General features: G+C 38.0%; 1 protein-coding gene across 1 annotated transcript in view; it reads left to right on the plus strand.

The window, feature by feature from the left end:
* Positions 1-2,471: 2,471 nt before the first annotated feature.
* The window catches only part of LOC103598565 (ELKS/Rab6-interacting/CAST family member 1-like), a gene marked incomplete at its 3' end in the record, with an annotated part of 256,924 nt that continues 232,619 nt past the window's right edge, over positions 2,472-26,776 (plus strand). The window contains exon 1 of the mRNA XM_008582571.1: positions 2,472-2,638. Coding sequence (XP_008580793.1) covers positions 2,510-2,638 — 129 coding nt within the window. The remainder of the gene's footprint in view (positions 2,639-26,776) is intronic.

Consider the following 26,776-nt stretch of genomic DNA (forward strand, 5'->3'; position numbering starts at 1 on the left):
GAAAATGGCTGTGGTGCTAGAATAGAGTCTCTGGAGATGGGGAGAAGAGGTATATGGCAAAGACAAGGCAGTCGTGGTAGATAGGGACCGTCAGGTGGTGGAGGGCGTTGCTGCCGTGCTGTGGATGGTGGGGGAGGAGTGTGTTACAGAATTAATGGTTAAGGGTGTAGGATCTGGAGACAGACTACTTAATCTTAAATACCTGCTCTGTCACTTAAGTTGGAACTGTGAGGTCTTGGGCCTGCTACTTTCTTTAAGTCCTAGTTTCCCAAGTTGCCATGGGAGAGTGTGAAATTTTTCCACAGGAAGAATGCAAAGGGAAGAAGATACCATTCCTGAGGATAGAATTATGAGGATTTTTAATGTATTGTGTATATGATTGACAAGCATAGACATGACCACATGCAGAAAGTTTCAGAAGTCTGGGGTAGAATGAAGCAAACAGTTTAATGCAAAAGTAAAGAAGTAAACAGGTATGATTTTTTTTTTTTTTTTTAAAGGAGATGAGGTGAGGCCATGTTTAAAATAATTGCTTAGGCTGGGGGAAAACCAAGTGAAACCAGAATAGAGATAAATGATGAAGAAGGTAGTGGTGATAGATCAAAGGTTGTGCTATGGGCAAAAAGAGTAGATTTAGTAGGTGTAGGAGGAAGAAAAGAATAAATAGTGTTTCAGATTCAGAAAGGCTGAAAGTTTTTAGGTGGATCTTTCCAGACTATAATAAGGTTAACTATATATCATTTATTAAAGTAGAATAGAGGTAAATTAGAAGTGAAAGAGTATTTGTTGGGTTGGCGGGGCATTGTAGGCCTCATGGTGAAGTATAAATGGGACGTAAAAAGATTGCTTCCTCAATTTCTGGCTTGGTAGGACTGGTGGCACAGAAGTGGTTGGTAGAAATGTTGTTTAGCAGAGTGAAATATGGTTTGTCTACATGTTTTTCCTTTCCAGTATAATTCAGAAGTAATAATTTAGCTGTAGTAGTCTCCATAATACTTATTAAGCAGTTAGTACCACCATACACCTAGTACTGCTTCTCAGCTTGTACAATGTCAGCTCTTTCATGAGGATTTTGATGTACTGTAAATGAGTCATTTCCCATACCATGTATTTTTCCTTTGTGTGCAAATCCACAGACATGAAAAATAATATAAGACAAGTTAAAGATAAGAGGTGTTTTATAGACACATACTTGATTTCTTAGATTTGTGCTGTCCAGTGTGGTAGCCACCAACCATTTGTGGCTATTAAGCTCTTAGAATGTGGCTAGCCAAAATTGAGATGTGATGTCAATATGAAATATACATTGAACTTCGAAAACTTAGTAGGAAATAGGTCATTAATGGTGTTTCTGTGGATTACATGTTTGAAGTGATAATATTGTAGCTATATTACATTAAATAAAATATGCTACTAAAATTAATTTTACCTGTTTATTTTTTACTTTTTAATGTGGCTGCTGGAAAGTTCCATATGTGGCTTGCAGACATGACTCACCTTATATTTTTGTTGAACAGCATTGTTGTAGATGAAAGAAATCCACCTCTCTGTTGTACTATAATCAAATGTGTAACTATTTATTCAATTATTAATCCCTGATGGAAAAGGAAAAAAAAATTTTGGTGTGTGAATGTGCATGGGGTGCTAAAAGCTTAGTGAAATTTGCTGTGAATGAGTTTTTTTTTTTTTTTTTTTTTTGTCTTTTGTCTTTTTCCGTGTCCGGCAACGGATCGCAACCCTCAGTGTTGCCCCCGCACCGGACCGGGGACCGCCAACGGGATCGCAAACCTCGGTGTTGCCCCCGCGCCTCGCTCAGCCAGTGAGCGGGAACCGGTCTGTATGTGGGATCCGAACCCTCGGGCGGGAGCGCCGCCGCGCTTCCCAAGCGGCGCACTATCCAGTGCGCCACCGGGCCGGCCCTGTGAATGAGTTTTTAAATAAATACTGTTATTCAGTTTGTTGTTATTTTAAAGTTATATGTAATGAAAATTGTTAAACTTCAAGGATAAAGGTAACTAGATACCAGACTAGCTGATTGGCCTTGGCATCTGAAAGCAGACCATTGCTTTTGCCTTGTATGGGTATCTAAGTGTATTATGGGGTTGTCCTAAAAGCATCATAGCCTATGGCTAGATTGTATTATCTGACACAAGTGTTATACTTGGTGATGCTTTTGGTTTTCTTTCTAATTTTAGATTTTCTAAAGCAGTGTAGCATCACTTGGGAACTTGTTAGAAATACTAATTCTGTGCCCTAACTCTGCTGAATCAGAAACTCTGGTGGCTGGGCCTGACAGTTTGTTTTAACCTTCCAGGTGATTCTGATGCACATAAAGTTTGAGAAACATAGTTGTAGATTATACTACTTTTATTCAAGTGGCAAAACTCAACCTCTTTATAACACATCTACTTGAAAGGAATTACATTCCTTTCTTTTCAATTAATCATTTACACAAATCTTATGTTCTTAGGTGGATGCTCTCCGGTTGCGTTTGGAAGAGAAGGAAACCATGTTGAACAAAAAGACGAAACAAATCCAGGATATGGCTGAGGAGAAGGGGACACAAGCTGGAGAAATACATGACCTCAAGGACATGCTGGATGTGAAGGAGCGCAAGGTTAATGTTCTTCAGAAGAAGGTACGGTGCATGTGTCTGAGTTTTGTGGCCCACTCTGACATACATCCTCATTCCTACCACTGAGTTCTACCTAAATGCTGTCAAAGTTTCTTTCTCATTTCTCTGTTTATATCTTTGTGATTAGTAATTGGAACTGGTATTGCAATAGGTAGATTGTTAAAACTGCTCTGCATATTCAGTTTTTAAGATTTGAAAGGAAAAGCTATTAGTATCTTTCAATAGTATTTTTCATGCTATTTCTGAAAAGTGCCCTGTAAATAGCCACAGTGTTTGAATTGACATTCTTCTTCCTCTTCTGTATTTTATTGGATCTGCAGGGAATTAGTATAGTACATGGACTTGGGTTGGTACCAGTCTATCTACATGATTAATAAGATGACAATTTTGAGTAGAAAAACATGCTACTGTAATTTACATATAACATACATGTGTCAAGAAAAGGAAGAATTTTTTTCCTCTTTTACCTTAGTCATTATTGGAAAGAGGTTAACTCTGGAATAAATAGGAAAAGTACTAATAATTGTTTCCTTTTTCAACTAAAATAAGGGGTACTTTTGAGATAACAGTTAGAAGAGACGCTGTTATTTATTGTTCATCTCCATTGAAGTGATTAGAAACATTTGACATTGACTCAGTTTATTTTTTAACTCACACACTTTTTTTTGGTGGCGACTGATACAGGATTGGACTCTGGATGTTGGTGTTATCAGCACCATGCTCTAACCAACTGAGCTAACTGGCCAGTCCTCGACACATTTATTTTTAACCTCTAAGAGCCAAGGAATGCAGCTCTCTTTGCTAAACTTCAAATTCAGCTTTTCTTTTATATACAGAGGATCATGTCCTATATTTGCAGTTTATGTTAGTCTGGCTTTCATTTGCTTTCTATAATTAATCATAGAACTTTTATCACTCTAAATATTGGTCGGCTTCCTAATTTCTTCCCCCAAAACAAAAACAAAACCAGAGCAAACAAACAAACAAATCTGAGCATGTTATATGTTAAGAAAAGTTCATTTCATCAAGTTTGTTTAGGTAGAAAATGGTAGCTTCAGGTTTTGACAGAGAATTAGTATTAATCCCAAATGCAGCTTTTCCCATTATAGCAACTTCCCTTTGGGGAGGACTAGATGTTAATATGTGTTAAAACTTTTTCTTTTAATAGGATGAAGGGCTCATGCAGTATGTATGCTTGTAAACACCTATATTAGAAATAAGAAAAATCTCAAATAAATGATGTAAACTTCTACCTTAGAAAATAGAGAGTAGAGCAAACTAAGCCAAAAGCTAAGTAGGAAATAACAAAGCCAAAATATAAGTAGGAAATAACAAAGATTATAACAGAAAGATATGGAATGGGGAATTAAAAAACAATAGAGAAAATCAACAAAACCAAAAGTTGATTCTTTAAGAAGATCAACAAAATTTGCAAACCTTTATCTAGACTGACCAAGAAAGAAGAGAGAAGATTGAAATTACTAAAACCAGAAATAAAGTAGGGGCATCATTAAATTGTCACTATAGCTTTTTGTGGTGGTAAGATTTACTTTCTTTCTCTTTCTTGTTTCATTTTTGTTCTACCAGTGCGTTTTGTTATTTCTTGTGTATTTGTGGTAGTGATTATTGTTTTACAGATTCCAGATGCAGGATTCCCTTGAAGATTTCTTGTAGGGCTGGTTGTGTGGTGGTGAACTTCCACAGCTTTTGTTTGTCTGGAAAATACACTACTTTTCCCTTATTTCTGAAGAACAACCTTGCTGGATATAGGATTCTTGGCTATAAGTTTTTTTCTTTTAGAAATTTAAATATGTCATCCCATTTTCTCCTGGCCCGTAGAGTTTCTGTTGAGAAGTCTGCTGTTAGTCTGATGGAGGCTCCCTTATAGGTGACTTGACACTTTTCTCTTGCTTCTTCTAAGATTCTCTGCCTTTAAGCTTTGCCAGTTTGACTATAATGTGTCTTGGAGAGGATCTTCTTGGGTTGAATCTGTTTGGGGATTTTTGAGCTTCCTGGATCTGAAGCCTCCGTGTCTGTCCCTATACCTGGGAAGTTTTCTGTTGTTTCATCGAAATGGTTTTCCATGCCTTTTCCTTTTTCCTCCCTTTTCTGGAACGCCTATGATTTGAATGTTTGTGTGCTTAAAGTTGTCTGCTAGCTCTCTTAGATTTTCTTCATTTTTTTTTTTTGTCTTTTTTTTGTCTTTTTCCGTGTCCGGCAACGGATCGCAACCCCCAGTGTTGCACCCGTACCGGACCGGGGACCGGCAACGGGATCGCAACCCTTGGTGTTGCCCCCGCGCCTCACTCAGCCAGTGAGTGGGAACCGGTCTGTATGTGGGATCCGAACCCTCGGGCGGGAGCGCCGCCGCGCTTCCCAAGCGGCGCACTATCCCGTGCGCCACCGGGCCGGCCCCGATTTTCTTCATTTTTTAAAATTCTTTTTTCCTTTTTTTTGTCCACCTGGGTTATCTTGAAAAGACTATCTTCAAGATCAGGGATTCTTTTTTCTGCTTGTGCTAGCCTGCTGCTTAAGCTCTAGGTTGTGTTTTTTATTTTGCTGAGTGAATCTTTCAGTTCCATGAGTTCTGATACATTCTTTTTTAAGGTGTTAATCTCTTTGTAGATTTTCTCCTTCAAATTCTAGATTTTTTTTCTTGTTTCATTATGTTGTCTGAGTCTTCTCGTATCTCAGTGAGTCTCCATAAGATTGTTACTCATAATTCATTTTCAGTTATTTCAAGGGTTTCCTGTTCTATAGGATCTGGTATTTGAGAAGTACTGTATTCTTTCATTGATGTCATATTTTCTCGGGTTTTAATATTTCTAGTATCTCTACGTTGATGTCTAGTCATCTGGTAGAGCAGTTGCTTCTTCTAATTACTCTGGAGTGGGCTTGAAGGGGAGAGATATCATCTTCTTTTTCTAGTCTCCACTGGTGACTTTCCTTGTGTCAATGCAGTTTAGCGTCGGGTGGGCCATCTGCATAGTGGATGTGGCTGCTGCTGTGGTGTCAAGCTGCTTTTGCAGCAGTCATGGCTGTGGTGGTGGCTGTGGTGGGCCACCCACGTGGAGTGGTGTTTTCAGCATGGGTGCAGGGTACTACCCTCTGCTCCTTGCGTAGGACCCCAGGCATGCTGTTGTGCCTGATTTGGGGCAGAGAGGGCTGCGGCCCATGGCTCCTTGCCTAGGACCCCAGGTGTGCTTTCTTGCCTGCTTCTGGGTGGAGGGAGCTATGGCCTTCAGCTCCTTGCCTAGGACCCTGGGCATGCAGTCTTGCCTGCTTCTGGGTAGAGGGGGCTGCAGCCCGTGGCTCCTTGCCTGGGACCCTGGGTGTGCTGTCTTGTCTGCTTCTGGGGGTGGGGGGTGGGTGTTTGGCCTTTGGTTCCTTGCCTAGGACCTCATCATTGTCATACTAATACAGTTAGAATCAACATTTGTGGTGTACTTCCTGCAACAGTGTTTGCTGATAAAATAGAGATAGCTTTAATATTTAGATCTATATAAACTAAACAATGTAAGTACAGTAATTTTAGAGACAAAGTTCTCAAAGGACTTATGTGTTTTTACATATTTCAAAAGACTAATGAATTTTTTCTTGGTAAAACATGTAGTTTTATATATTTTTAGGCAAGAGTTACAACTTTTTCCATACTTCCATCCAAAGATTAAAGGTTAAAACGGCATTTACTATTATATTCTAGCCATATTTTTACTGTTTAAACTTTTGAAACTTTCTGTGGGAGAAGGGAGAGAGGAGAGGTGCTTACAGCTGAAACTTATTTAAATACAATACTGTGTTCTTTTTTTCATTTCATTTATTTTTAAAATTTAGGCATTATGCTGTATCAAGACAAAAGCGTAGGGATCAACGAAGAAAATGTCACAGAGGTTGAATGTATTCCTTGAGCAGAATTTAGAGTAACCGAATATCATTATTCTTTAGTTTTTGTGCTTTTGCTTTCCTTGTCATGTATTAGAGAATGCCATGGGTGACAGTGGACAAAACATAGAGAGATTTTGTGTACCTAATGTCATTTAAAGATTAATATCTGGGAAGAACTGAGTCAGGATATTGCTTTAGGGAAGGTTGTTTTGGGTATCTTTGGGGACTTTGCAGTGCACTCTCTTGTAGCTTACAGTGCAAAGCATTTGGCACTAGATGAAATATTTGTTAATGTGTTTGTTGTCTTTAAGCAGAGGGTGTTTGAAGCAGTTCTTTCAGACAATACAGGGCATTGTCCTACTGAAGGAATTCACATGTAGTTTAGATATACTTATATGTGGAAACAGTCTAGTTCATACTTTCCTACACAACCCTGAATAAGCTGGTAGCAACAATCCCCCCACCCTGTATCCTCAGGTCAGAGGCTTCTCTTGATAGTCATGGCATCAATGAAAGTAGAATAGTAGAACTAAAATATTTTCCAAAAGCAGACCATAGTGGTAAGGAAAGACAAATTCAGAGTTATTTATAACTTCTATCTTCAAGCAATTGCATATAAATTGACTAAATAGAAATAATCTGTTTCTGATTTGGTCTGATTTGAGCAGTTATTCCTGTATTTGTTCTTATTGTTCATATTTCTTTTCTTTGGTGATGCTATCTTATGCTTTTTATTTGATAAGAATTAACATCTCAGGATCTCAAATGAGAATGAGATGTAAAAATATAGTTGGGTCATCATTAACAATGATAAGGCATGTTGACAGTATGCATCGCCAGTATGATGCTGTGAAAATGGCATTTCACCTCTGTGGTCCTCTCCCAAAAAACCCACAGCCCAAGTCCAATCATTAGCAAAATCCTAATTGAGGAACATCCCATAAAATACCTGACTAGAAAGTTTCAAGAGTGCAGAGTATGATGACCAACTAGAGTTGTCTGGTGCTCATCCTCTGCCACAAAAAGCGACCATAACAACAAATAAACAACTACATTTTGGTTGGAACGACGAAGAAACACGCTGCAGAGCATCAGGGGAATGACAAAATCCTTGTGAAGCAGGGAAGACTAGGACGGCACCATAGAGAGCAGTGCAAGGCCTCCTACCTCTGCCGTGATATCTCCTGGCAGGGACCGGCTCAGAGTTAGTTGGAGAGAAGGTAAGCTGGAAAAACCCCAGCTGTTCTCACTGCCACCACAGTTGCCAGCAATCCCTGCCACAAGAGAGCCCCCCAGTCCTCACAGGCTTCAAACCCAGTTTAGAGAGTAGCTGGGAGTTTGTGCAGCTGCATGGTCTCATAATAGAAGCCAGAGAGAGAAACCCCTACCCTCCCTACCTAAGCAGCTATGGCACAGCACCATCTTGATCCTGAACTCACTGCTAGAGTGCATCCTGCCCTAGGAACCAATGGAAACAGACTCCCTCTGTCTTGAGGCTCCACCCTCATTCTGCCACATTCACATGAGTGCTGGCAGGATCACAACCCTGGCTGCCAGTAGCTAGGCCAGATTGAAAGACCAAGACCCCAGCATCTGAACCCTTGTGATACCCACTCCTGTGCCAGGAAAACAGGCACATCTGCTCAGTGGAGAAGCCTCCAGTAAGCAGTGGCCCACCACATTTGGGTGAACCCACCTTACACAGCCTGCTGCCCCGTTGAGCCCTCAGATGCCCGTGCAGGCCTGACAATAGTTTAGTGGTAGCTCTGCCTCCCCCTGTGGCCCTCCACAGAGCCACTGAGCCCTGCTGCACTATTTTACACTTGCTCCCTAACCAAAAGCTATTCGGCAGCAGCTTTGCCTCTCCGTGGCAGGACTCTACACAACTGTTGGGCATGGCTGCACCCTTGCAGGCTTGCTCCAGACTCAACAGCTGATCTGGCAGCGCTCCATAGAGCTGCTGGGCCCTACTGCACTGGTGCACGCCCACCCTTTGCCTGACAGTGGATCAGGCAGCATCATTGCCTCCACCTGATGGGCCTCCATGGAGCTGCTCAGCCCTGTTGCAGCTTTGCAGGCCTGCTTCATACTAGAAAGCTGATCTGGCAGCCCTCCACAGAACTTTCAGGCCCTGCTGTCCCTGTATACTCCTGCTCCTTACTTGACAGTGGATTGGGTTGTAACTTTGCCTCCTCCAGCACGCCTCCATAGAGCCATATGGCCCTGCCTCACCTATGTATGCCAGCTCCTGCCCAGGCAGTGGCATCCACTCCTCTGATATGTCTTCATAGAGCTGCTTGACATCCCACACCCCCTCCTGCATCCAGGCATACCTATATCCAGCCCAAAAGCTGGTCAGGCAGTGCACCACCCCCTGGGAAAGACCACTCAGAGCTGTGTGCCCATGCCTGGCCTGATGGCCAATTGGACCATGACTCTGGGTCTCAGAGAGACAATAGAACAGCCAGTTGGCCCTCTGTGCCTACACATGCCAGCCCACCAACCAGCCTGTTTTGCTGTGACTCAGCAAAACAGATCCAGTGTTGGAACAAACTCCCACAGTCTAAGCTGCTGAGGCATTTGCAGACATTGCTGAAGAGCATTACAGTCAAAGAAACTGCATAGAGATTATGCTACTGAGTCTGCCTAAAACCAAAGCCAACAAAGTATATCCAACAGATACCATAGGATCCACATATAGGAAATAGTCATTTCTACATAATCTACTCCATAAAATTAGGAAAAGCAGGTACTCTATTAGATGTATAGATATCATGGTAGGGACACAAGAATCATGAAAAAGCCAGGAAACATGACACCCCTGAAGAAATATAGTAAGTCTTCAGTAACAGATGCCAAAGAAAAGGACAGTTAGGAAATGCCTGCAAAGGAATTTCAAATAATGATCTTAAAGAAACTCAACAAGATTCAAGAGAACACAGACAAATAGTTCAATGAAATCTGGAAAAAAATTCATAATTTGAAAAAGAGATTTAGATATCATAAAAAAGAACGAAACAGAAATCTTAGAGGTGAAAAATTCAATGAATGAAATAAAAAATACAGTTGAGAACTCCAACAACAGACTAGATGAAGAAAAGAGAATTTCTGAACTTAAAGACAGATCTTTTGAAACTGCCCAGTCAGGGGGAAAAAAGAAATTAGAGTGAAAAAGAAGGAAGAAACGCTCTGAGACTTGTGGGGCACCATTGAACAAACAAATGTTCGAATAATAGGTATTACAGTGGGAGAAGAGATGGAGAAAGGCACAGAAACCCTATTTAATGAAATAAATTTCCAAAGTATTGGGAGAGGTATGGAGATTGAGATTCAGGAAGCTTGAAGGTTTCCAGTTAGAGTCAACCCAAAAAGATTCTCTCTGAGGCACATCATAAACTATCAGAAGTCAAAGACAAAGAGAATTCTAAAAGCAACACAAGAAAAGTGTCAAGTCACATATAAGGGAATTTCCATTAGACTGTCAGCAGATTTCTCAACAGAAACTCTGCAGGCCGGGAGAGCCTGGGATGATATATTCAAGGTGCCAAGAAAGAAAAAAATGTCAACCAAGAATACTTTATCCAGCAAAGCTATTCTTCAGACGAGTCAGGCAGAGAAAAAGAAATACCACATGTTCTCACTCATTGGTGGGAGCTAAAAAATAAACAAATTAATTCACCCACATACACACACAAAATAACCGGGAGGGGGGGGAAGAAGATATAACAACTATACTTTTTTGAAGTTGTTACAACAAGCAAACGGAAAGGACATTCTTGGGGGGGAGGGGAGAAAGGGAGGAGGGCGGGAGGTGTCGGTGATGGGCCATAATAATCATATACATTGTATATTGACAAAATAAAAATTTAACGGAAAAAAAAAATAAAGCTATTCTTCAGAAATGAGGGAGAAATAAAGACTTTCCTGACAGGAAAAGCTAAGGAAATTCCTCACTATTAGACTAGCCTTACAAGAAATGCTTAAGGGAGTGCCACAATTGGAAACAAAAAGATGATAATTATTATCATGAAAACATGAAAAATGCGTAATTCACCTATAGGGGTAAATTCATGATTCAAACTCAGAACATCCTAGTGAGGCTTCAGTCCTGTAATATGAAGGTAAAGTCAGAGTGCTCAAAAAACAACAACACTACTATTAATGGCTAAGGAACATACAATAGTTACAAATGTAAATTAAGGCAACAAAAACACAAATTGTGTATGTGGGGAGTGGAGTGGAAGTCTAGAGTATTTTCATGTGACCAAAGTTAAGTGTTGTCAGCTTAAAATAGTTTACGACAAGACTCTTTATGTTAGCTTCATGTTACCATGAATAAAGAAATTATGATAGGTATGCACATGAGAAAGAGAAGGAAAATGAAGCTTAGCATCACAGAAAACCACAAATCCACAGATATAAATAACAAGAGAAAAAGAAAGGAACTAAGGATGTACAAAGCAACAAGAAAACAATTAACAAAATAGCAAGAATAAGTTCTCTTGTATCTGTAATAACCTTGAATGTATATGGATTAAACTCTCCCATTAAAAGATATAGAGTGGCTGAATAGATTAAAAAAACAGGACCCAAACATATGCTGCCTAGAAAAGACTCACCTAAGTATTACAGACAAGCATAGACTGAAAATAAAAGGCTGAGAAAAGACATTCTTAGGGATCAGTTCAACAAGAGGATATAACATCTGTTAATATATATATACACCCAACACTGGAGCACCTCGATATAGAAAGCAAACATTATTAGACCTAAAGGGAGAGATAGATTGCAATTAGTGATAGTAGGGGACTTTATAACACCTCTTTCAACAAAGTACAGACCATCTAGACAGAAAATAAAGAAACATCTGACTTGAACTGCACCATAGACTAGATGGACCTTAGAGACATTTACAGAACATTCCCCCTAACAGATGCTGAATACACAGTCATTCTCAATTGTTCAGGAATATTTAAAGAAGAACTAATACCAGTTCTCTTCAGATGATTTCAAAAATTGAGGAGGAGAGAATACTTCCCAACTCAGGATTGATTATATTTTAGGCCACAAAACAAGTCTCCTTAAAAAGATATCATATCAAGTATCTTTTCTGGTATACAACTAGAAATCATCAAGAAAAATTTTGGAAACTTTACAAATACATGGAAATTAACCATGTTCCTGAACAGCCAGTCTGTTAATGAAGAAATTAAAAGGGACATTTAAAAATTCCTTTAGACAAATGTGAATGGAAACACATTACACCAAAACCTATGGAATACAGTAAAAGCAGTTCTAAGTTGAAAATTTAAAGCAATAAATTCCTATATCAAAAAGAATAAAGATTTCTAATAAACAACCTAAAAGATACACCTGAAAGAACTAGGAAAAGAAGAAAAAAAACCAAAAAAACTAAACTCAAAATTAGCAGAAGGAAAGAAATAATAAAGCTCAGAGAAGAAATAAGTGAAATAGATACCAAAAAATACAGTTTGTTTTTTGGAAAAGATCTGTGGAACGAAGACTTTAAAAAAAAAAAAATTAAGCAAAATTGACAAACTTTTAGCTAGACTAACCAAGAATAAAAGAAGATTCAAAAAAATCAGAAATGAAAAAGATTTTACAGGTGATACCACAGAAATACAAAGGATCATAAGAGACTCATGAACAACTATATACCAACATATTAGATAACATAGAAGAGATGGGTAAAATCCTGGACAAATACAATCTGCCAAAATTAAGAGGAATAGAAAATCTGAACAGACCAATAACAAGTGAGGAAATTGAATCAATAATACAATGTATTCTATTAAAGAAAAGCCAAGGACCTGATGGCTTCACTGCTGTATTCTATCCAACATTTAAAGAAGAAGTAATATCAGTTCTCCTCAGATTTTTCAAAAAGTTGAGGAGGAGGGACTACTTCCCAATTCATTGATGCCAGCATTACTCTGATTCTAAAACCAGACAAACAAAAAAAGAAAATTACAGGCCAACATCCCTGATGAAAATAGATGCAGAAGTTTTCAACAAGGTACTCACAATTAGAATCCAACTGCACATAAAAAGATCATTCACTATGATCAAGTGGGATTTAACCCAAGGCCATATATGACAAACCCACAGTTATCATAATGAATGGGGAAAAGCTGAAAGCTTTTTCTCTGTATTAGTCCAAGGGAAAGCTTTCTCTCTGTATTAGTCCAAGTTGCTATAAAAGAATACCCGAGACTGAGTAATTTATAAAGAAAAGAGGTTTATTTAGTTCATGATTCTGGGACAGCTGCATTTGGCACAGGCCTCATGCTGCCTCTACTCATGGCAGAAAATGGCAGGCAGCCAGCAGGTACAAGCAGATCACATGCTGAGAGGAAGCAAAAGAGAGAGAGAGAGGGAGAGAGAGAGAGAGGAGGTGCCAGGGTCCTATAAACAACCATCTCCTGCAGGAACTGATAAAGTGAGAATTCACTCAGTACCCTCACCCCCAGGTAGAGCATTAAGCCATTCATGAGGGATCTGCCCCCATGACTCAAATAGCCCACAACACATTGTGGATCAGATTTCCACATGAGTTTTGGGGGGACAACATGTCCGAATTCCTTCACCATCTTAGATCAGGAGCAAGACAGAGATGTCTGTTTCACCCCTTTTAGTCAATGTAGTACTGGAAGTGCTAGTCAGTGCATTTTGACAAGAACAAAATGAAAGGCATTCAAATTGGAAAGGAGGAAGTGAAGCTATTTCTGTTTGCAGATGACACGTGATCTTATAGATAGAAAGAGCTAAAGACTCCACCAGGAAACTTAGAACTAATAAACAAATTCAGTGAAGTTGTAGGATACAAAATCAACATACAAAAGTCAGTAGCATTTCTATATACTAATAGTGAACTATTTGAAAAAGAAATCAAGAAAAAATTCCTTTTACAATAACTACAAAAAAATTAGATACCTAGGGATAGACTTAATCAAAGAGGTGAAAGACCTCTACAGTGAAAAGTATAAAACTTTTAAAAAATATTTATTTATTTATTGAAACGATTGAACATATAATGTGGGGTATAGAATTGAATATCAATACCTGTGTACAATATGTGATGCTTAGATTGGATAATTAGCATATTCAACATTACAAAATGCAATTATTTTTTGTGGCCCTTTACCAATTTCTTGCTAACCTCCCCATCCCCATTTCCCACCCCTGGTGGTCTCAGTTCTGTTCTTTTTGAAAGTTCAGTAAATTATTGTGATTGTGGTATCTTTCTTTCTTTTTATTATTTACTTATTTTTTTAGCTTCCACTTGTGAGTGAGAACATGCGATATTTCTTTCTGTGCCTGGTTTATTTCACTTAACATGATTTTCTCTAAGTTCGTCCATGTTGCTACAAATGGCAGAATCGCATTCTTTTTTATGGCTGAGTAGTATTCCGTTGAGTATGTATCCCACATTTTCCTTATCCAGTCATCCGTCAATGGACATTTAAGTTGGTTACAACTCTTGGCTATTGTAAATAGAGCTTTGATAAACATAGGAGTGCAGGTATCCCTTCAATATGATGATTTCCTTTCCTTTAGGTATATACACTGCAGTGGGATTGCTGGATTGTTTGGCAGTTCTACCTACAGTTACTTGAGGAACCTCTATACCATTTTCCATAATGACTGCACCAATTTACAGTCCCCCCAACAATGTAGAAGGGTCCCTCTTTCTCCATATCCTCACCAGTATTATTCTTTGTGTTTTTAGGAATGGCTATCTAATTGGGGTGAGATGGTATCTCAATGTTGTTTTGATTTGCATTTCCCTGATGCTTAGTCATGTTGAGCATTTTTCATATGTCTCTTGGCCATTTAAATATCTTCCTTTGAGAAATGCCTATTCAGCTATTCTGCCTATTTATTTATTGGGTTACTTATGATTTTACTTGTTTGAGTTCCTTGTATATTCAGGATATTAATCCCTTGTCAGATGCATAGATAGCATATATTTTCTCCCCTCTGTAGATTTTCTTTTCACTCTGTTAATTGTTTCTTTTGCTTTGCAGAAGTGATTTAGTTTGATATAATCCCATTTGTTTATTTTTCCTTTTGGTGCCTATGCTTTTGGCATCTTATTCATAAAGTCTATTCCCAGTCCTACTTCCTGAAGTGTTTTCCATGTTTTCTAGTTTTATAGTGTCAGGTCTTATATTTAAGTGTTTAATCCATCTTGAGTTTCTTTTGGTATATAGTGAGAGGTATGGGTCTAGTTTAATTCTTTTACATATGTGTGTCCAGTTTTCCCAGCACCATTTATTGAAGAGGCAGTCTTTTCCCCAATATATGTCCTTGGTGCCTTTGTCAAAGGTCAGTTACCTGTAAGTATGTGGGTTGATTTCTGGGTTCCCTATTCTGTTCCATTGGTCTGATTGTCTGTTTTTATGCTGGTACCGTGCTGTTTTGGTTGATATAGCATTGTGGTATAATGTGAAGTCAGATAGTGTTATGCCTCTAGCTTTACTTTTCTTGCTCGGAATTGCATTGACTATTTGGGGTCTTTTGTTATTCCATGTGAATGTTAGGATTGTTTTTCCTGTTTCTGTGAAGAATGTCATTGATATTTTGATGGGGATTGCCTCAGCCATGCCCCCCTGTTACCTGCAACCAGGCCAGTGAAGGAGCTGGCTGTGGGTCAGCCCCAACCCACCACTCCCACCTCTGTCCCGCATCCCCTCTTTCCTCTCCCTCCCACTGCTCTGCAAGAACATCTTTGAATGTAAATAAAAAATAATAAATAAATAAATTATAAAAGTAAAAAAATAAGTAGAAAAAAAAAGAAAAAAAAACAACAGCAAAAAAGAAATTGAAGAGGATATAAATAAATGGAAAGATATCCCATATTCATGGATTGGAAGAAGCAATATAGTTAAAAATGCCATTCTACCCAAAGTGATCTATATATTTAATACAATCCCTATTAAAATAGCAATGCAATTCTTCATTGAAATAGAAAAAACAATTCTAAAATTTATATGGAACCAAAAAAGACTCTGAATAGTCAGGGAATTCCTGGGAAAAAGTAACAAAGCTGGAGGCATCACACTACCTGATTTGAAATTATACTACAAAGATATAGTAACCCAAACAGCATGGTACTGGCATAAAAACAGACACTCAGACCAAAGTTGCAGAATAGAGAACCCAGAAATAAATTTATGTTTTTTTAACATAACCCTACAGCCAACTTATCTTTGACAAAGGTGCAAAGAATACATATCAGGGAAAAGATAGTCTCCTTAGTAAATTCTGCTGGAAAAACAAGGTATCCACATGCAGAAGAACGAGCCTTGAACCCTACCTCTCACTATATAAAAATCAACTCAAAATGAATTAAAGATTGAAATGTAAAACCTGAAACTACTAGAAGAAAACTTAGGAGAAACGATCTACTTCATGGGGCTGGCAAGGATCTTTTAAATAAGACTTCAAAAGCACAATCAATAAAAGCAAAAATAGATGAGTAGGATTACATCAAACTAAAAAAGCTTTTATACTTCAAAGGAAACTGTTGACAGATTGAATAGACAATCTGCACAATGGGAGAAAATATTTGCAAAGTGTACATCTGACAGGGGTTTAATATGAAGAATTATATGAGGAATTTAGCAAAATAAATAAATATATAAACCAATTGAGAAATGGGCAAAGGATCTTAATGGACATTTTTCAAAAGAAGACATACAAATGGCCAACTGGCATAGGAAAAAGCACTCAACCTCACTAATCATCAGGAGAATACAAATCAAGACAACAAGATACCAACTCACTCCAATTAGAACAGCTCTTATTATCCAAAAGAAGAAAACAAGTGTTGATGAGGATGTGGAAGGAAGGGAACACTTGCACACTGTTGGTGGGAATGTAAACTAGTTCAACCATTATGAAAACAGTGTAGAGGTTCGTCAAAAAATTTAAAGTAGAACTACCACATGACCCAGCAACCCCTCTGAGTATATATACCCAAAGGAAATGAAGTCAGTACGTCAAAGAGATAGCTGCACTCTCATGTTTATTGCAGCAGAATTTACAATAGCCAAGATATGGAGTTAACGTAAGTGTACAACAGTGGATGAATGGAGAAGAAAATAGTGATATATACACCCAATGGAATACTATTCAACCATAAAAAATGTGAAATCTTTTCATTTGTGGATACATGGATGGACTTGGAGGTCATTATATTAAGTGAAGTAAGTCAGGCACAGAAAGGCAAATATCACACGATCTAACTCATATGTGAAATCTTTTTTTTAAAAAGTGGTATACAAGTAGAGAGTAGAACAGTGGTTACCAGAGATTGGAGAGGGGATGGAGGAAGAGAAAACAGAGTTTGGCCATCATGTACACAATTACAGTTAGATAAGAGGAATAAGTTCTGGTGTGTTCTGTTGCACAGTAGGGTGACTGTGGTTAACAGAGAAATTTGTATATTAAATTATCACTAGAGGAGAGGCTTTTGAATGTTTTTGGAACACAGAAATGATAAATGTATGAGGTGATGGTTACATTAACTCCCCTGACCTGACCATTATATGTATCAAGACATCAGTTTGTACCCCATAATCATGAACAATTACAATGTGTCAATTAAAATTAAATTAAAATCAAGATGTCAGATCTTACTGATTCTTTTTATAAAATGGAACCAACTGAAATTAAAAAAAACTTAACATATACCCCCAAATTACTAAGGCCTCCCCAAACAAGGAAACTGCCATAGTCTTGAATAGCTTAAGGAGATTGAGATCCAAATGAGTGATATATACTGGATGGTATCTTGGAACAGAAAAATTACATCAGGCAAAAACTCAGGAAACCTGAATAAAGCCTTGATTCTTGTTAATAATAATGTATCTATGTTGATTCATTAGTTATAATAAATGTACCATATTAATGTAAGATGATAACAGTAGGGGGAACTGACTTCTGGGTACCATCCTCACAACCTCTCTGCAAATCCAACACTTTTCTAAACAGAAAGTGCTTTTAAAAAATTCATTTAAATTTGACAGTGCATTAGGGTGAAAAAATAAAGTAATAGTGATTTTGAGAGAATTAAAAAATAAAAAATTTGGGATGGTGTTCCACTCAAAGCTTGGTGGACCCAGAGCCTATTAATATACTTCAGTGGGGGTGATCAGAATATTAAGATGGTCTGAATATATTGAGGGAGGGAGAAAGGCACATGGGTGGTCAATGTAATTCTTTTTTTCTTATTCCCTTGCTCCTGGCTTCTGGATTTCTGTCCAAGTAACTATATAACTAGCACCTCATACATTGAATATCTCCCCATGGACATCTGGGAGAGATTCAACCTAAGAAGGACTCAGTGGAAGAAATCTGTTATTTTTCACTATAAGATGCCACATGGAATGGACCCCTCCATCTTGACTCCAAATTCTCTTTCATATCAAGTCATTAATCCCTTCTACTCCTTGGAGCACCATACAAATCTCAGGTAGACAAGTAAACCATCCTTGTGAGCCTGGGGTTCTTCCTAAGGAGAAGATAGTTTTCTCTGTGAGTTACGTCATCAGCTTTTCCTGTGAACCATGTTCCTACCAAACTCTATTGGCAAGCTTTAGTCCTGTCCCATTTCATGCAGCTGCCCACCTTGATGGCTCAAAAGGCAATTGGGGAAAGGAATACAGAACAATTCTATTGATTGGACCAAGACTCAAGATATCATGAATTAATCCAAGTCTCAGTAAAATAATAAAGACAATTGTGTTACAGGACATGAACGATAAACAAAAGTAGCCACTAAGTAAGACTAGGAGGTTTTTTTGCAAATAGACAACTTTTTGAAATGCTTGCTGAAATTCTTTGGTAAATACAGTGTAGATGAGTGCTGGTGGAGTTTAAAAATAGCCTACTCAGTAGAAGACGTTAAACAGGGTTGGGAATCCAGGCAGGCAGAGAGGTTCAGAAACACAACAAAGATTGACAAACAATTAGCATGGCTAACTAAAAAATGAAGACAGAAGATCCAAATAACACAAATTAGAAATGAAAAAGGTGATATTACAACTGATACATCAGCAACACATATGTAAAATTATTCACCATGAACAAGTGGGTTTTATCCCAGGGATGCAAGGTTGGTTCAACATACGCAAATCAATAAATGTGATACACCATATTAATAAAGTCAAACACAAGGACCATATGGTCATCTCTATAGATGCTGAAAAGCATTTGATAAAATTCAACATTCATTCATGACAAAGACCCTCTATAAGTTAGGTATAGATGGAAAGTTTCTCAACATAATTAAAGGCATATATGATAAATCCACTGCCAATATCATCCTGAATGGGGAAAAGCTGAAAGCTTTTCCTTTAAGAACAGGAACCAGACAAGGATGCCCACTCTCACCACTCCTATTCAACATAGTGTTGGAAGTACTAGCCAGAGCAATCAGAGAAGAGAAGGAAATAAAAGGCATCCAGATTGGAAAAGATGAAGTCAAACTGTCTCTGTTTGCAGATGACATGATCCTATATATCGAACAGCCTAAATTCTCTACAAAAAAACTCTTGGAGGTGATAAATGAGTTCAGCACAGTAGCAGGATACAAAATCAACACACAAAAATCGGTAGCATTTCTATTCACCAATAGTGAACATGCAGAAAGAGAAATCAAGAAAGCCTGCCCATTTACAATAGCCACCAAAAAAATAAAATACCTAGGAATTCAGCTAACCAAGGATGTGAGAAATCTCTATAACGAGAACTACAAACCACTGCTGAGAGATATTAGAGAGGATACAAGAAGATGGAAAGATATCCCATGTTCTTGGATTGGAAGAATCAACATAGTGAAAATGGCCATACTGCCCAAAGTGATATATAAATTCAATGCAATCCCCATCAAAATTCCAATGACATTTTTCTCAGAAATGGAAACAACTATCCAGACATTTATATGGAATAACAAAAGACCACACATAGCCAAAGCAATGCTGAGCAAAAAAAATAAAGCTGGAGGCATACCACTACCTGACTTTAAACTATACTACAAAGCTATAATAACCAAAACAGCATGGTATTGGCATAAAAACAGACACATTGATCAATGGAATAGAATAGAGAATCCAGAAATCAACCCATATGCCTACAGCCATCTGATCTTTGACAAAGGCACCAAGCCTATACACTGGGGAAGAGACTGCCTCTTCAGCAAATGGTGCTGGGAGAACTGGATATCCATATGCAGGAGAATGAAACTAGACCCATACCTCTCACCATATACTAAAATCAACTCAAAATGGATTAAAGAATTAAATATACACCATGAAACAATAAAACTTCTTAAAGAAAACATAGGAGAAATACTACAGGAAGTAGGACTGGACACAGACTTCATGAATACGACCCCAAAAGCACAGGCAACCAAAGGAAAAACAAACAAATGGGATTTTATCAAACTAAAAAGCTTCCCCCCAGCAAAAGAAACAATTAACAGAGTTAAAAGACGACCAACAGAGTGGGAGAAAATATTTGCAAAATATACATCCGACAAACGATTAATAATCCAGAATATACAAGGAACTGAAACAACTTTATGAGAAAAAAACAAGCAACCCAATTAAAAAATGGGCAAAAGAGCTAAGTAGGCAATTCTCTAAGGAAGATATACAAATGGCCAACAGACATATGAAAAAATGCTCAACATCACTCAGCATTCAGGAAATGCAAATCAAAACCACACTGAGATACCATCTCACCCCAGTTAGGATGGCTGATATCCAAAAGACTATAAACAATAAATGCTGGCAAGGTTGCGGAGAAAAAGGAACTCTCATACATTGTTGGCAAGACTGCAAAATGGTGCAGCCTCTCTGGAAAATGGTAGGGAAGTTCTTCAAACAATTGCAGATAGATCTACCATATGACCCAGCTATCCCACTGCTGGGAATATACCAAGAGGAATGGAAATCTTCAAGTTGAAAGTATACCTGTTCTCCAATGTTCATTGCAGCATTCTACAATAGCTAAGAGTTGGAACCAGCCCAAATGTCCATCATCAGATGAGTGGATACGGAAAATGTGGTATATCTACACAATGGAATACTACTCAGCTATAATAAAGAATGAAATACTGCCATTTGCAACAACATGGATGGACCTAGAGAGAATTATATTAAGTGAAACAAGTCAGGCACAGAAAGAGAAATATCACATGTTCTCACTTATTTGTGGGAGCTAAAAATAAGTAAATAAATACACAAAAAAGGGGGGTGGAAGAGGACATAACAATTACAATTCCTTGAAGCTGATACAACAAGCAAACAGAAAGGACATCATTGTTGGAGGGGGAGGGGGGGAGGTTTCGGTAATGGGCCACAATAATCAATCACATTGTATATTGATAAAATAAAATAAAATTTGGAAGGAAAAAAAAAAATGAAGGTGTTAAACTAAAAAAAAAAAAAAAAAAAAAAAAAAAAGATAGGCAGGCAGGATATGTTAAAGGCCCCTATAATGATCCCTATAGTTTCTGTGGCTTTCCTTTCTTGAGCAGCAAATGTCTTCTTGCTCCAGGACACTATCAGCAAGCTTGACTTTCATGTGGTTGACAGACAAAGGGGAGCCAGTTGAGTGTGAGTATCTCTCATGGAGGCTGGGGTTGAGGAAGCAGAGTGAGCTGTGATGAGCTGGGCCTTGCTGAAATGGCTGTCGCTTCCAGATGTTGCTCCTGGAGGTCACATAGATGTTCAATATGGACAAGATGTAGAGTTCCCTGCACATGGAGTAGATGGTGCAAGAGATCTGGAAGAAGAGTGATGGGATAGAGATACAGTTTAAGATGGCCCATTTACTGGCATGGAGTCTGGTATTTATTACTACAGGGAATTAGTGATGATGCAGTACCTGTTCAGAACAATGATGCAGAGATGCAGGTCAGAGGCCATGCAGCACGTGATGCCAGAGGACAGCCAGATGTCCCATAGCACTTGGCCAAAGTTTCAGGTGTGAGTATATGTGATGCTGGTGGATGTAAACAAGATGAAAACCAAGAAATTTGTTGCCAGGGAGCCAGTGAGATAGTTGGCTGCAGTATGGAGCTTCCTGCTGGGAAGCTGGATGGTGGTAATCATACAGGCCTTGGAGAGAACTATGATCCTCCATGTGATGATGGAAAGGACCAAAGCCAGAGATCTCAAGCAGCTAGAAGTTCCTAGATCCCTAACCTCTGTGTTTCTGTAGTACTTAGGGATTGGTTGGAGGCCTGCTGGAGGAGGTCTCCTACTGACTGGTTTGGTGGGAGCATTTTAGGTGGCTAGCTCTTCCACACTCATAGCTCCTTCTTTCACAGTCATCTTCCCCACAGAACAAAGTCATCTTTCCATTTCATATTGGTGGGAACCATACGTCAGATGAACAGACCACAATGAAAAGACCCAAGTCTTGATTATGCAAAGAAAATTGACTCCCAGCTGTGTAGTTTAAAGGCTTTTCATAAATCAGGTGAATCCCAGGATGTCTTACTCTTCTGGAACTCTGGTAGGCACATGCTGTATTTGTTAGATCATTATCAGATTATCATACCAGTGTGGGCCAAGCTCCATAATTTAACTTTGCCATTTTAGCTTATTCTGAGCTTGAGACGTATGTGTTTAGTGATATCCTCAGAATATCCCCCATCCTATTCTGAGGAGATTGTGGGTTTCAGGTTGCCACCTGGGAGCTTTTAAAATTGGAGATGAAAGGGAGTACCAGCTGATTCAGAGAAGGAGCAGTTTAGTCCACAGCTCACAGTTTTCCCAGGCTCATCCTGATACAAGATGAGGTACTTAATTTTGGTTCCTTTTCCACCGATCATTTTTGAGCCTGAAGAGACAAACAGTTGAGCTACTAAAACTTGAAGAATGTATTAGCTTGGAGAAGGCAAAACAAATGGATCACTGTGAGTTCACTGACTGGGGCCCATGGTCAGAAGTCCCTGCCTAGCCATGCTGGTGTGGATGCTAGACTTGCCCTCCTGGACCCTCCTTCCTTGGGCATCACCTGGTTTTATTTCATCTTGACCACAGTCCCCAGCCAAGCGCCTTCCCCTGGGCTCTTTCCTTCCCTGGGCTTTCAGGATACCTCATATTGCTTTAAAAGAAAAAAAAAAAAAACGATAGCTATATTTTAGAGCAGTTTTAAGTTTACAGAAAAATTAACCAGAACGTTCCTATATATTCTCTTCCTAGCCTACAGTTTACCCTATTATTAACATCTTGCATTGGTATGCTGCATTTGTTAAAGTTGATGAGCCAATATTGATACATTAATATTAAAGTCCATAGTTTACATTAAGATTTACTCCTCGTTTTGTACAATTCTGTGACTTTTGCTAAATGTATAATGTCATGTATCCAACATTACAGTATCATACAGAATAGTTTCATTGCCCCCCAAATTCCCGGTCTTCCACCTATTTGTCTCTCCTCTACTCCCTCCCAACCCTTGCCTACTGCTGATCTTTTTATCTCTATAGATTTGCCTTTTCTGGACCATCGTGTAGTTGGAACCATACAGTATGTGCTCTTCTCAGATTGGCTTCTTTCACTTACAATATATATTTAAGGTTCCTCCATTTCTTTCCATGGCTTGATTGTTCATTTCTTTTTATCACTGAATAATGTATCATTGTCTGGATGTACCCAAGTTCAATTACCTGTTGGAAAGACATCTTGGTTGCTTCCAATTTTTGGCAATTTTGAGTAAAGCTGCTATAAACATTCTTGTGCAGATTTTCTGTGGACATAAATTTTCAACTCATTTGGGTAAATACTTGACAGCATGATGGCTGGATGTATGGTTAGACTATATTTAGCTTGTAAGAAACTGCTTGTATATTGCTTTTTAATTGGAGATTTCAAAACACTTTAGCTTTACAAAAGATATTATACAACTTGAGTATTTTTTTGTTGCCAGTACACATTAATGTTTTGGCTTGCTGTCAAGCCCTGAGTTATTCCTGCTGTGGGTTGTTGCTATAGCTTTGCTACTGACTGCCAGCATGCCAGCAGTTATTTTTTAATAGAAAAAATAACGTTGAAATATCCTTTGGGAGAGAAAATTGTACAACCAATAAGAAGTTTATCCTCTGAAGCTTTTTAATGTGGTTTTTATATATAATCTAGAACCACTGTTAAATTTAAAATATAAATATATTTAACTCTTTTCAAGTCTAGATAAGCATTTCTTTTTTTTTTTTTTTTCCTTTTTGTCTTTTTCCGTGTCTGGCAACGGATCGCAACCCTCAGTGTCGCCCCCGTACCGGACCGGGACCGGCTACGGGATCGCAACCCTCGGTGTTGCTCCCGCGCCTCGCTCAGCCAGTGAGCGGGCACCGGTCTGTATGTGGGATCCGAACCCTCAGCGGGAGCGCCGCCGCGCTTCCCAAGCGGCGCACTATAGCGGTGCGCCACCGGGCCGGCCCCTAGATAAGCATTTCTTTTAAGGCACTCAGATGACATGATTTTTAAAAAATTAGAAAGTAATATGTGTTCAAGGTAAAAAAAAAAAAAGGAAGTACCAAAACGTGAAGTGAAATAAAGTCCCTTTCTCATCCTTTGACCCTCTCAGTGCAGTTCCTCAGAGATGTTAACTGTTGTTGACAGTTCTTTGTGCACCTTTCATAAAGTCTCTATGCATATGTAAACATACCTGTATATATGTGTTATATACCTGTTTTGAAAACAACTGGAATCATACTTTCTACTAATTTAAAAATAAGCATTTAAATATCTTTTTCATGTAGCTTTATCTCATTTTAGAAATGCCCGCATGGTTTTCTGTGTCATACTTCTACTGTAATTTAATTAACTAATACCTATAGCTTTACAGGTAAATGTTTATAGGGTTTTTTTCTTGTTTATTTATTATAATGGTGTAACACATAATGATATAAATACAATTCATTCATGGTTTGATATAGTATGTGTCTAAAAAATCAATAGATGCCAAATTGTCCTCCAAAAATCTTGCACTTGTTTATACTAAGAATGTCTTTCTGCACAGCTTCTTTAAACTTTTATCAAACCTTTCAAAATTTCCACTGACTTGGTAGGTGATTAAAAAATACCTATTTTCTTGCGTAGTATTTATTTAAAGTTGAGTTCACATTGAGCCTCTTTCCATAGGTTTTTCTTTGTTTTGGGAGCTATTTTCATTTCTTTTCTATTTTTCTATTAGACAGTTTTTTCTTATTGATTAATAGGAATTATTTGCCTAGTAATTAAATTGGTCTCTTTCTTCTCATGTTTTACAAATATATTTTCTATTTTTCACTTTATTTTTTACTTCATTTGTGGTATTTGTTTTGGAGTTAAGTGGCCAAATTCAGTAGTCCTTTCCTTTATGTCCTGTCAATTTTGGGTCATGCTCCAGAAGTCCTTATGCATGTGAAGGTTATTAAATAATTCACACTTGCTTTCATGTTTCAGAAAGGAGGAAAAGATCAGCTTTGTCAAATACTGCTGATAAGTAAAATGATAATTGACTACTGGATTTAATAAAGTGAAAGTCATTTAGTAACCTTGATTACAACAGTTTCATGGAGTGGGAAAAGTCTACACTTTGTGCCTACTTCTACTGTGCTTGTCTGTTACTTTAAACAATGTATTTAATTTTGTGTGGCTTAATTTAACAAATTTAAAAATGAAGCCACATTTATTGACTACATTCTATGAAAAATAAGTAGTTTATTTATATCACCCCTCCCCCTTCTTGATTTTTGTTGGTAAGCTTTGTTGTGTTTTGCTGAGTCTATAATACTTTTCAAATTTACAATGTTTTGCTTTTTGAAGGGGAAAAACATTCTTTTCTGTAATTCCAGTTTGTATTGTTTAGCCTTTATTTTTGCATTTCAGTGGATTCATTGCTCATCACCAGTCTTTCAGAATCACAGCTTTACTATTCCCAAGATTTAAACTTTTATTAAATTCTTGGTTGCCCAAGAATTTCTTTGAATAGTTTTTCAAGAAGGGTCATAGGTGCTATATTTCCCAAGTCCTTGCTTGTTGATGGTGCATTTTTATTATCTTTTTATATTTTAAAAATTAATTATTTCAGATACACAAAAAAGTATAGAGAATAATATAATAAGTAACTGTAATTACTCAACTTAGAAAAAATTTCCAATATGGTTGAAGTTCCTTAGCATATGTCTCCTTCCTGGTATTCCCTTACATTCTATCCGAGAGATAAACACTTGATTTTAATGTTTGTGCATGTCCTCATACCTTAGGTCAGGATGCATGTTTTTATACTTTTACAACCTATGTATGTCTTTATGAAATATATATAAGAGGAAATACATCTGGCAAGTAAAAATACAAGAAATTGTTTACCCTCACTATAATCAGGGGATAATGTAAAATAAGGCCATATTAAGATACTTTTTTACATCTACCATTTTATACTCTATTGGCCAAAATTAAGAATTCTAATAAAACCAAGTGTTGGTAAATATAGCAACTGATTTTTTTCACACAGTGCTCTTGGGTGTTTAAATTGGTACAACTCTTTGGAAAGTACTTCTCTTATTAAATGAAAGTATACTCCCTGATCCAGCATTTTCACTCCCAGATATATAACTTAATAAAACTCTAGGAGATGTGTAGGAATGCTCATCTCATAGTAACTGCATTTGTACAAAAAAACTGCAGAAACAGTATGCAGATGTTCACTGACAGAAGAATGGGTAAGTGAGTTGTGATATATTTACACGATGGAACATATCTTTGTTTTAAGGCAAGGGAATATTTAGGGTAAAAATTCAGGAAAGTCATTTCCTCTGGAGGTAGGGAAGGCACAGAGATGGAATAAGAAGGAATATAGAAGTGTCTTAAGTAGTTTAGGTAATGTTCTCATTCTTAAACTGGGTTTGTGTGTGTAATTATATCATAACATATATAGATTTATGTATGTATATATCAAATATTACATAATGTACTTTAATGAGGCAGATTTAACTTGTTAAATTTGCATGGTTGGTAATGGGTGTTTATTATGTGCTTTATACTTTTCCTTTTGTTTAATATTAATTAAAAATGCTTAGGGCCGGCCCGGTGGCGCACTGCATAGTGCGCCACTTGGGAAGCGCGGCAGCGCTCCCACCCGAGGGTTCGGATCCCACATACGGACCGGTTCCCGCTCACTGGCTGAGTGAGGCGCAGGAGCAACGCCGAGGGTTGCGATCCCGTTGCCGGTCCC

This window comes from Galeopterus variegatus, unplaced genomic scaffold (genome assembly GCF_000696425.1).
Source record: "Galeopterus variegatus unplaced genomic scaffold, G_variegatus-3.0.2 Scaffold2670, whole genome shotgun sequence".
NCBI lineage: Eukaryota > Metazoa > Chordata > Mammalia > Dermoptera > Cynocephalidae > Galeopterus > Galeopterus variegatus.